The sequence below is a fragment of the Gymnoscopelus braueri genome (assembly GCF_963280865.1).
Source record: "Gymnoscopelus braueri genome assembly, chromosome: 2".
Classification (NCBI taxonomy): domain Eukaryota; kingdom Metazoa; phylum Chordata; class Actinopteri; order Myctophiformes; family Myctophidae; genus Gymnoscopelus; species Gymnoscopelus braueri.
Genome location: NC_137604.1, coordinates 12,081,063 through 12,093,479, shown reverse-complemented (window position 1 = coordinate 12,093,479; position 12,417 = coordinate 12,081,063). Strand labels below are relative to the sequence as shown.

The window sequence follows — 12,417 nt, the reverse complement described above, 5'->3', positions numbered from 1 at the left end:
GATCCCTCTCTTCTGGACTGAATAGCCCGTAACGTAATGAGTGTTAAAAACACCTGAAATGTACTCATTTTATTGTAATGTGATGGCCTGCTTGTTCTAAAAACAAAAATAATAAAAATAAAGCATAAATGTACTTATTTTTTAAATGGGCAATGCTAAGTAGAGTTTTCGCTTAAAGGTGGTGCGATATTTGTTTGTTAAAAAGCTCTGTATTCTGACAGTCGTTGTAGTGTTTGTTCAGTAACACTACAACACTCTCACCAGCTCTTTAATAAATAGAAAATCAATTTTCAGGCGGGTTAAAATATCATCCAATCAAGAGAGAGAACCTATTTATCGGCTTCCATTTTATAGCATTCCAATTAAAAAAATAAATATAGCCTATATATCATTTATTTATCACTTCCAATTTCACTTGTTTATCCTGTATCCTGTATGAGTTCTCTCTCCTGATTGGATGAAAGTGCTATCCATACACATACATGTATTTCATTTAAGAGCTAAAGACCCTTGTTACTGAATAAACACACATAACTTTAAGAAAAAACTTTAACCACAAAATAGCACTTACACCACCTTTGAATCTAAATTGCACATTATGAGGAAGACAGATAAAACATGTTATTTCGTCAATATGACATCTAGTTTGAGCTAGATTGGACCACACTGTCCACAAAGAGCTTATCAGTGTATTTGTGGCGACGTTTGAATGAACATTTTATATGGTGTAATCCATCTCTATGTGCTGAGGTCAGACTATGAGCTCATGTCACTCACATCACACCACTGGAGGAGCAGAGGGGAAAGCACTTGATTTCATAACAGCCTCACAGCACTTTGCTCTACGGTTTCACACATCTACATGCACAGTGCGCACACGCGCACGCGCGCGCGCACACACACACACACACACACACACACACACACACACACACACACACACACACACACACACACACACACACACACACACACACACACACAGCAAGAGCCCCTAGTGGGCTAATGATGGCACAGTACACCGTTTACCAAACGCTGTATTGCACGCTTTTATGGGTTTATGAGTAAATATGTCTTTTTTTTTGTTGCAAAAAATAATAAATAAAAAATCCAAAATGTTAAACGGTTTTCAGAAAAAGAAGTTACAATATTTTAGTTAAAATATAGTTTTAAAAAATATGGCTTAAGTGATTAATTCATGACGTCACAATGCGATATATCAGCTTGTATATCAGCTTGTAGATAGGAGATTTTCACTATTATTGAAATAGGGCTCAAGTGATTAATTAAATACTGTATATCTCTAAGTCTGGGTCCTGGGGAAACACCAAATTTGTCGTGTCTCTCGAGCTGAAGACATTTGGGAAACCCAGACTTAGAATACCGTACAGCGTATTCCCATCAAAGAAACATAAGCTCTAACCTTGGGCTCCACCCGACTCAGTTACAGCAGCAACCTTGGACTTAAAGGTTGCGACTGTGGAGGGTTTGCTTTCCCAGAAGGCACTCACTCACACACATATCCTGGATGTGACTCACTCTATAGTCTTGTGCGCCGGGGCACCTGTGAGCAAGGCACACACACAGAGAGAGAGAGACACGGCAGTGATGTCAATGTTATCGTATACCGTCTTCATCACCACCACCAGTAAATGTTATTCACCGCTGCCTGAGGGCCACAACCCCCCCACTCTCCTGTTCCAAATGAGCAAAGCAAACCTGGAAGGGGTGATGAAGCTCTCATGTGACCAGTTGGGAGGAAAAAGTACTCGATTGCTTTACTCAAGTAAAAGTATCAATACTGCGTAGAAAATACTATGTAGAAATACTCTGTTGCAAGTAAAAGTCCGGAATTCAAAATGTACTTGCGTAAAGTACAAAAAGTATTGGTATCAAAATGTACTTAATGTAAGTAAAAGTACTAAAATGTTTGAAAATAGCAGATCTACAAGCTCACGTGTCTCATCACGACGCGCTGTGAGCTTGTAGATCGGCTATTTTCAAATAGCCTAGGTATTAAATTGGGCGAAAGTGGTTAATGTATGTTTTATTATGTGATCATTTAGATCTTTTTATAATGTAATCATTTAGATCTGCAAAGTAACTAGAGTTTTCAAATAGTTGTAGTGGAGTAAAAGTACAATATTTGCCCCTGAGATGTAGTGAAGTAGAGGTAAAAATATAGACAATTGGAAATACTCCAGTACAGTAAAAGTGCCTCAAAATTGTTCTTTAAGTACAGTACTTGAGTACATGTACTTAGTTACTTTACACCAAAGCTTTGTTCTGCATTTAGATACTATACAGTACAGTGGTGGACAAAGCACTCAATCCTACTTGAGCCAAAGTATAGATAGTCCTGGTCAAATATTAATCGGCTACAAAGTGAAAGTTGCTGTCAAATTTGTACTTGAGTTTAAGTAATGGAGTGCTTGCTTTTTAAAATGCCAAAGTACTCAACAGCACAGTGCAAATTAAAAAGTAAAAATAAATGAATAAAAAGTTTCAGACATGCATTTCTTTCCAATATGGCTGCTGTGCATAGAGCCTATTGCACAGCCATCCCTATGTTCCCCGGGTTCTGTTCCCTGCTTACCTTAGGGTTAGGGTATTTTCCTTTATATTTTTCTCGCTTGTCAGACGCATGAATGACGTCAATGAGCGTGTTGATCAACACATCAACAGTGGCTCGGTGACAGATACGCTGCGTCGCTTTGTAGCCTTTGTAGCTGGCAGTATAAGTCTTATCTAAAAACTTCAGCCATTTGAAAATAGACGATCTACAAGCTCACAACGTGTCGCGATATGGCACGCTGTGAGCTTGTAGATTCTTTTATATTTTGAACCTTTTTTTTTTTTTTTATGTCTATAATGACATGGCCAAAATAGGGATGCTAGGGTTAAAAACCTGACATGCCTCTTTTTATTTTGGTCTTTCTGTTTACTGCCTGTAAGGAAAAATAAGTTTAGACACAAGACACGCCTCCTGCCATACTACTGTATTCCATCTTTCAAAAAAGAAAGACAAGATTTTAATATTACTTAACAATATGTTAAAAAGTAGCCAGTTTGGCTTCAGTGTTAATACAATATACACTCTATAACAGATCCATGGTGTGAGTACTGTTCTTGTTTTCTCAATTTCATTCTGAAAGTATTCTGATACAAGCCGGCTACAAGTCAAAAAGAAAACAAAAATAATAATAATATAATAATAATAATAAACTGTAACTGGTACACTTTTACTCAACATTTTGTTAAAAAGAACAAAAAAAAAGAGAACATTGTCAAGTATTATGCTTCTTCCTTGCGGTGAAGTCAGTTTAAGTCGTAGAGGGATTGGGGGGTGGGGGGGGGGGGGGGTGTCTGGGAGTTTGGGTGACCAGCTGACCAAGCCCATTCCCGTGTCATTTTTCATCGATGAGAGGCCGTGCTCAGTTGGAAAACGACAGGATTGTAAAGCCACAATAACTCAAATTGTACAGCTGTATTTTTTTTTCATTCATAAAAAAAAAAAAAAATCATAACATTTGTCTTTTTATATCTTTCTTTCTTCCGTTTTATCCAGATCGTCGTCATTTCCATCGTGTTTCTTTCGTTCCGTCTTCTTTCTCTCGCCTGGATGTTTACTCCATCCGAGTGTCTTTTTTGACTTAACGGGGGGAGAAAAGCCAAAACGGTGGAGAAATCACTTCAGCGATGAGGATTGATTCCTCTTCAGTCAAGAGAGAGAGAGAAAACGACGCACCGACTCATGAAGCACACAAAGGACCATTAAATCGAGAGAAAAGTAGCATTTTTGTGATTTTTCCACGCGTAACGTGTCTGTGTGATATTTATTTATTCATTTATTTATTCATTTATTTATTTTCTCATAAGATTCTGCAAGAAGGGTTCATTCAGTACGGGGGGGTGGGGGTTTTGAGGTTTGGAACCATACAGCGACGAGAACAAAAGCAAGGCATCATGGGACAGATTGTGGACACAGCAGAGTGGGGGATGCATGGGAGGGACAACAGTTAGGTTGGCTGTGGGTCAGTGGTTCGGGGACCCCCTCCTTGAGGGGGGTTCCAGGGGGTCCCCCCGGCTTAAATATATGATTGATAGTTAGGAACCAATTGGACCCCTTTACAGGTCTGTAACTCCTGAGTGTATACACAAATTGGAACCAAGCGGACACACGCACAGGTCTGTAACTGTAGAGCAAACAAACGGACCGTTTTACGGGTACATTTGGTTCCATTTGTACATTCTCAAGAGTTACGGGGGTCCGTAGACTAATGCAGTCAAAACTGGGGGGGTCTTTGAAATAAAATAAAGAGTTTTAGATCCATTGGTGTAAGGTGGTGGTGGGCAGAGAGCAGGAGAACACTGGGAAGAGGAGGAGGAGGAGGACGACCACGTTGTTTTGGAGTTGATGGATGTGTCAGATTCGGGGGGGCTGATTTGCTTCCTGCCGCGCTCAGTCAGTCAGTCAGTCACGCCGTTAGACCCCGCCCACTCTTCAATGTGCGGCGTAGGTGGCTTTCTTCAGGCTGAAGTTGGACCAGTTGATGGACAGTCGCTGGCGGGTCTGCCGGGCCGAGTCCAGACAGAACCTGAGGAGAGAGACAGGAAGACAAAAGCTCACTCAGAAGCACGTTGATGCGCCATGTGTTTATTCAAGTATCGGTCTCAGCCAGTGGTTTTACCTAAGTAAAAGTATCACTACTGCAAAGTAGAAATTCTGGAATTTAAAACGTACTTGAGGAAAAGTACTTAAGTATTGGTATCAAAATGTACTTAAAGTACCAAAAGTAGAAAGCACTCATGATGCAGAATGTCCCATTTCACAAAGTTATCGAACGTATAAAATGCATACAAATCTTTTGAAAATTGCAGATCTTCGACGCATTGTGAGCTTGTAGATCGGCTATTTTCAAATAGCCGAAATGTATATAGGGCTGAAGTGGTTTTGTAATAATAATCTACAAAGTAACTAGTAACTAAAGTTTTCAAATAATTGTAGTGGAGTAAAACTACAATATTTGCCACTGTGATGTAGTGGAGTAGAAGTAAAAGTAATGAAAATTGGAAATACTCCAGTAAAGTAAAAATACCTCAACATTGTACTTAAGTACATTACTTGAGTACATGTACTTAGTTACTTTACACCACTCGTCTCAATCATTATTTCGTCTGTCGGGTGGAAACCGCATTATGTCCAAAACTGTTACTTTTCAGGATTCAAAAATAGCAATACTGTGAGTTTACCAGTAACTCTAGTAAGTAACTTCAGAGGAAACTCTTGCAATAACTTCAGTAGTAACCATAGCAGTAACTCTTTAGTGGTAACAGTTGGTCCACTAACCACATGCTGTGTGAGTCACCAGGACCCAAGTTCACATCCGCTATTCTCTGCCCTCCATTTCCTGTCTCTCTACCCTCTACTATCTAAATAAAGCATAAACTGACATCTCTAGAAGATTAAAAAAAAGGAAACTTTTCAGGAAAGAAAAAAAATTACCTCTGTTCTAATGGATCCAATGCAGTTATTATTTAATCATGAGCTCTTGTAAATACTTTTCATTGATTAACTATTTATATAAAGCCCACAGATGGACTTAACCATTTTCAGTTTCGCAATATACAAGCTGTGGGCCAATATTTGTTACTTTTGTGTGGCAGTGAAGAGAAATGCAACAATATCGACAGCAACAATATGTATGACATCTTTGCTGTATCCATAACTAGGGAAGGTTACCGCCTTAACACATTGAATGCCAGTCGCGTAGATCTACGCGAACCTATTTAAAGCCGCAGCGTGCCAGTCGCGTAGATCTACGCGAACCGCCGATTCCCATTGAAAGTGCCCCAGGTGCACTTTCCGATTTTTTTTGATCCATTTCCGTTTCCGGTCGGAAACAGAATTATTCGGGTTCCGTTTTTTTCGATCGTATCCGCTTCCTGTCTGGGATCCTGTTTAAAACTCGATTTTCTCGGTTGTTGTTTTTCTCCTCGCTGATCACTGTTTAGCGTTGATCGGCTGTATCTTCAAGATGGCGGCTCGCATTTGGAAACTATTTTCGCTGGCCGTTTCTCACAGATCCGCTGTGTGTTTAGAACCAAATGAACGCGCACTTTTAACTTATTTAGCGAGGTCTGTGGCGACATGAAAAAAACAAAAAAACAACAATAAAACGCTGGCACTGGTGAGTACATTATGAGATTAAACTCTGGCATGGAATGTGTTAACGCACATACATACCTTTTGAAATATTCCACTTCTCTCTCAGTCTCGTCCATTTCAGTGCTGTCCAGATCGATGTCTTTGGGAAGGAACACGTCATCTGCAAGCAAACGTGGTACAAATGTGAATACAAATGGCATCTTTTAGCACAGTCCTCAACAATTGTTCCTTTGCACTGCACCTAATGCACGGATATTCATTTCCTAAGGTGCATGTACCATTATGTATTTCTATGTTTGTTTAAAGCCTGCATGGACATGTAACTGCATGCTACTGCATGTGCATGTATGCATTGGTTTGTATTTCTATCATTATTTTGTATTTTTTGTATTCAGACTTTAACACATTTAAAACCGGGAAAGCATCAGTGTCATTTTAGATTTCTTTGGCTATTCAAAAATAGCAGATCTACAAGCTCATAGCGCGTCACTTCGTGCCGCGCTATGAGCTTGTAGATCTTCGATTTTTGAACAATCTCTGCTAGATGTCCGTTCCTCTACTACGACAACCCCGTGCGTGCAATGAGCCGATCTCCGTGAGGACGGCGGTCACGGATAATATTCCATGATTTTTCAAAGGTACAGTAAAATCACTGTTTTTGCTGGCTGCAGTGGTTCACTATTACACTATTACTCTGGCAGTCAAAGAGTTAAATGGGTAAATTGGGTATGCTTATATGAAGTTTGTTATTTTGGGGGTTGAACTGGTGGGGTGGGAGCGGCTAGCTTTGGGAGAGCTCTTGTCTGTCTACATGGTTCATTTGTGCTAAGTCGACCCCCTAGAAAACGAGATGATGCATCTCAAGGGGCTTTTTCCTTCTAATAAAAAGGTACTATATCTACAATTCATTATCATGGTTGTGTTGTTTACATAAAACAAATCCACTAGTTCTTGACCCCCAGGTGTCTTTGAGCGGGTTCCCGGGAGTCCCCAGCAAAATGAGGAAAACTTTAAACACTTAGTGTTTAAAGTTCCCCCGGTTATTCAAAAATAGCCCATCTACAAGCTTTATTCCCTCTACAAGTTGTAGAGGGAATAGAGGAGGTGTCAACTTAGTATGGACCCCTGGGGAAGTCCGTTCAACTAATTATATAGGGGGTTAAGTGGTTATAGTCACACTGTGTGAAGATTTTTAAAAGAAATATGTCATTTGTGATACAATCTTTCACTGGCATCTCTTTCAAAACAACCATTCCGCATACGTAAATGTAGTGTGACCACTTCTCTAAACACTATTTTAGTCGCAAGTGTCTGCCCCCGAAAACTCCAACCACTGACAGGAAGGGCTTTGGAACCAGAAATGTATTGTTGGTTTTTTTTTTCTTTCATTTGTATTTACTAGAAATTATGCCGACGTGACAGATATGACCATTATGGAGATCTGTGTGTCTGTCAGTCCTTGTCCCTTTTATGGCCATATATGGGGATCTCTGTATTTGGCAGTACTTGTCCCTTTTATTACCATGTATGGAGATCCCTGAGTATTATAGTCAAAGTATTAACAGACTTTGGGTTATGGGACCCCCGCTAGGGGTCCGGGGACCCCGCGAATGGACCCCCAGCGAATGCTTTGCTTCGTGACATCATGTCTAATGTTGGGTCTGAACCACAAACAGAGCCAATATATCAGCATTATTGTTATTATTATAGTCCATACTATATGTGCGCAGTCTTTGTGTGCGTCCCAAATATTTCTCTCGTTAAACCTGGCAGTGTTGCCATGTCCGCTTATTATAAGTGACTTTGGGCTAGCAACACCGGAGCCAATTCTCATAGACCTAGTCGCTTGTTTCTCTCGCTAAACCTGGCAACTGTCGGATGACAACACCCACTCCATAGAGTTGGCTCACTGAGACAACAGACCACACGGGGCCGCGAATGTGCGAAACATGCCAATTGTAATATAGGATGTGTGACTAGAAAAGCCAGCAGCAAAAAACAAGCAGTGAACAGATGCTGGAATGACCACTTAGATACCAGAGGCGTCAAGAAGGTAGACACAGTATGACTTAAATTCAACACGTTCAACCTGATGGACATTATAGGCAAATCTTTTCAAAAACGGTTCAGACATTTTAGAAAGTGTTCACAAATGTAAAAAAAATAGCTCATATAATTAGTCCTCACTAATGCTCATAATAAGATGGCACCATTCCCATCTACTCGCTCTGTGTCTACAAGGAGGGCTGTGGACAGTTCAGAAAACCTCAGTGGGCAGGTTTGGTCAATTCAAACAACATTTTCAACTTCCTTTTCTAATTTAAATACGGCTTCCATTTCAGCGTCTAACTTTACAGGAAGAGAAATGCTGCAGTTTCACGTCATTGGTTAGGCAGGTTTCTTAGCCGTCCACAGCCCATCCAATAAAACACAGAGTGAGTAGACAGACATCATGATGAGCGTTAGTGAGTATCAATTATACGAAGGTAAGGATGAAAATGGGTGAAGTGCTCCTTTAACCCATTAAGACCGGGAACATATGTGTCATGTTAGATTTCTTTGGCTATTAAAAAATGGCAGATATACAAGCTCATAGTGCGGCACCGAGTGCCACGCTACGAGCTTGTAGATCTGCTATTTTTGAAAAATCGTGAACATTTGTGCAAATCTTTGAATATATATATATTTAAAGCGAACATTTGTAACTCAAATCTTTGCTTCTGGGGGGTCCCTGGAACTAAATATTTTGATATTGGGGTCGGCGGCCAAATACATAACATTTTGGGGGTCCTTGACATGAAAAAGTTTGAGCACCACCGATATAGAAACATAAATTTTTCAGAAACCTGTTAGGATTTAGAAGACATTTGTAGATGCCTTGCATGGGTTAAGTGCTTTAATGTGTGTGAAATAAATACACAAAGCTGAAGAAAACTATATGCCTCAAAATCCATTTGAAATGAAAAAGACTCTGACCTATGGAGGTGTTCATCTTGTCTCCTTTCTTCTTCTTGTTCTTCTTGGTCTTGCTCTTGGGCTGCGGGGACTCGGCCTTCCCGTTCTGCTGCTGCTCCTGGGAGGAGGCGTAGGAGGGTGGAGGAGGTGGAGGGGGAGGAGGAGGAGGGGACGGAGAAGAGGAGGAGGTCACCATCGCGGGAGGACTTCTCCTCTCCTCTTTCCCCCCATGGCTCGGGTGCTGCCTCTTCCCCACAGAGGAGGGGGCGTGGTGGTGTTGGTGTTGGTGGGGGTGGTGTTGGGTTCCGTTCCTCTCCTCTCTCCTGGGGGAGGGCTCGGGGACGGGGAGGCGCGGGGCCAGGGGGCCCTCGGTGGCGGCCCGGCCTCCGGTTGCTTTGGTGTCCTGCGTGGTGGTGGAGGAGGAGGTGGATGAGGTGATGGAGGTGCCGTTGACCATCTTCCCCAGCAGGTGGTCCGAGCCTCGGAGAACCTCTGGCGCTCTCTTGACCACTGTGTCGGTGCCGGCGGCCATCCTGGCAGACTGCCTGGCCTTACCTTCAGGGATGAAAGACGATAAACACATAAATAAATAATCTCATGATTCATGACTGAAATGTTTTGTTAGGCCCAAGAGTCCCCGTCTGCACTTTGTGCAAACCAGGCAATGTAAAAGAAAGACCGCCTCACTAGCGCTCTGTTTTCTAAACTAGTAGCATAAAATGAACAATTATGATGTTTCAGTATTGTCATTCTAAATGTAATGTATGTTCCTGCTCCTCTACATGCATCCAAACAGATTTAGGCTTTTTAACCTTTGCTTTTATGATATATCTGAGGTCATTAGGGTTTTATGCAAGATGCTTTTGAACATCTATATTCTATTGCTTGTGTAACCAATTCAAATACTCTTTAATTTTAACATGTATCATTACTGTAAGACTTGACTTTACCAAGCCACACGGAGCAGCAGTGTTAGCACATTCAATCTGGGAACGCATCTGTGTCATTTTAGATTTCTTTGGCTATTCAAAAATAGCAGATATACAAGCGAGTGCCACGCTACAAGCTTGTAGATCTGCTATTTTTTTAAATAAAAACGTGAGAATTTGGTGCAAATCTTTGAATATATATATTTTTTAAGCTAATTTCTTTTACTCAACTCTTTGCTTCTGGGGGTCCCTGGAACAAAATATTTTGAGATGGGGGTCCGCGGCCAAATACATATCATTTTGGGGGTCCTTGACATGAAAAGGTTTGAGCGCCATCAGATATTGCAACATACGTTTTTTCAAGAAACGGTTAGGATTTAAAAGAGAATTGTAGAATCGGCCTCAGGTCTAAATGGGCTAAAGCTACAAGGCCTCCGTCGAATCCAAACCACTGGAATCAGTCACGGCAACAGAGAACTTGAACGCGTACCTTTGACCTCGGGCTGAGGCGTCGTCGACGTGCCGTTGAAGAGGCTGACCGGGGGTTGGAGGAGGTGGTTTGGTGTGGGCGTGGCGGGCGTAGTGAGGGTGGGCGTAGCGGTGCGTTTCTCCCTGGTGGGTCTGGGGCTGTGCTGAGGCAGCGTGTTGCGCGGAGACGCCGCGGTGTCTCCGTTGGTCCGGGGAGGAAGCGGCAGCGCCTGGCGCTCGGGGTTGATGCGGATGAGGGAGTGGAGGAGCTGCGTGGAGGTGGAGGTCTTGCCGCCGTGGTGGAGGTTCTTCTCCAGGACGTTCTGGGCCGTCTGCCGGAGGGGCTGGGGGTTGTTGCTGCTGCTCTGAGGAGGAGGCGCGGTGGCGGGGGGAGGGGGAGGAGGAGGAGGAGGAGGGGGAGCGGGAGGAGCGGCGTTCTCCTTGGAGCGCTCCTTCTTCTTCTTCTTGGCGGCCTGGCGGAGGTGCTGCAGCTCCTGCAGACGGAGGAGCTCCCGTTGGAGCGCGGCCTCCTCCTCCGCCCGCCTCCGACTGCGCTCCTCCTCCTCCTGCTGCTGCTGCTCCTCGCGTTCGCGCGCCTCCACCTCCAGACGAGCCTTCTCTTCCATCTGGAAACACACAATACGGTATGATGAGGGACAAGGGACAACAACAATGACTTGATTATCTCTTTCTTTAGTCATTTTTAGAGGATATTTCAACTGAAGCGTTGAGGTAAATGACTGCAAAGAAATTGACCTTTGCACACTATTATGTCATAGTGTGCAATGGTCTTTAAGCTGTATTTTATACTTCATGTTTATACGTTTTTTTTATATGGTGTCATGCAAAAAATAGCTCTCTCTACAAGCTCACAACGCATCATGATGTGTTGTGAGCTTACTTGATCTATTATTTACACTTTTTAGCTAAATTTCTTTTTTTTTTGGAAAAAAGAACGTACCCACAAAATCAATGATCTTATTAACATATTGCCTGCCAAGAACACACATATATGCGTCCTTTAAAAAAAAAAAAAGTTTTAGAAATTGCGCTAAAGGGCACTCTTCCGCAACCTATGGATGATCCGTTGACTGCGAGAGAAGGAATGGACGGATGCGACGTCATCCCAAAAAGATTCACTTTCGTCCACTCCCATGTTATGAGATGTAGAAAAACATCTAGCTCGGATTGCTTCTTTTTTTGGTGAAAATGAGCCTTATTCAAATGCCGATAACAGAATGGACGATCGCGGTAAAAATGTTTGGTAGCACTTTACAATAATGACCCTTAAAGTGCTACCAAATGTTTTTGTTCCGGGTGGATAGACGAGACCATCCCCCTCCCCCCAGACAGCCTTTGTTTACATCCGTGATCACATCGTGGCTTCCGTGGCTCTCCGTAGATCTTCAAAATAAGGTAAAAACACTGGAAAGGATGATGAATTAATTCATTCCTGGCAGTCAATGTGTTAAAAGTATTTTTTTTATAAGAATAAGCTGATTAGTTTGACCAACTGTTTCACCCCTGATGTTGATTTCTCACCACTGAATTGATCAAAGCCTCGCTGTGACAGAACGATAAGGGCTTTTCACTAAGGAAGCCACAGATGGGCCTAAAACAGTGATTTCCAACCATTGGTCCTTGAGGGGGTTCCAGGTGGTCCCCAGCTAAAAGATGGAGAGCTAATGGAGAGTTGGTAACCAAATGGACCCTTATAGATCTTTAACTCTTGAGTGTAAAATGAAACCAAATGGACCCTTACGGGTCCATTTGGTTTCATGTTACGCTCTCAAGAGTTAAATTATTGTTTAACATCTGCATTACATAATTAAAGAATTGTTATTTTGATCAACGTTGGCCTAATGGTACCAACATCAATACATGGAATTGTGGACA

General features: G+C 42.2%; 1 protein-coding gene across 2 annotated transcripts in view; it reads right to left on the bottom strand.

The window, feature by feature from the left end:
* Positions 1-2,987: 2,987 nt before the first annotated feature.
* fam193a (family with sequence similarity 193 member A) overlaps positions 2,988-12,417 on the bottom strand; it is a 53,970-nt gene continuing 44,540 nt past the window's right edge. For both annotated transcript variants that reach the window (XM_080447000.1, XM_080447001.1), the window contains exons 21-24: positions 10,544-11,147; positions 9,146-9,679; positions 6,248-6,329; positions 2,988-4,598 (exon numbers count right to left, since the gene is read on the bottom strand). In XM_080447000.1, the coding sequence (XP_080303126.1) occupies positions 4,505-4,598; positions 6,248-6,329; positions 9,146-9,679; positions 10,544-11,147 (1,314 nt within the window). In that variant the 3' untranslated portion in view covers positions 2,988-4,504. The remainder of the gene's footprint in view (positions 4,599-6,247; positions 6,330-9,145; positions 9,680-10,543; positions 11,148-12,417) is intronic.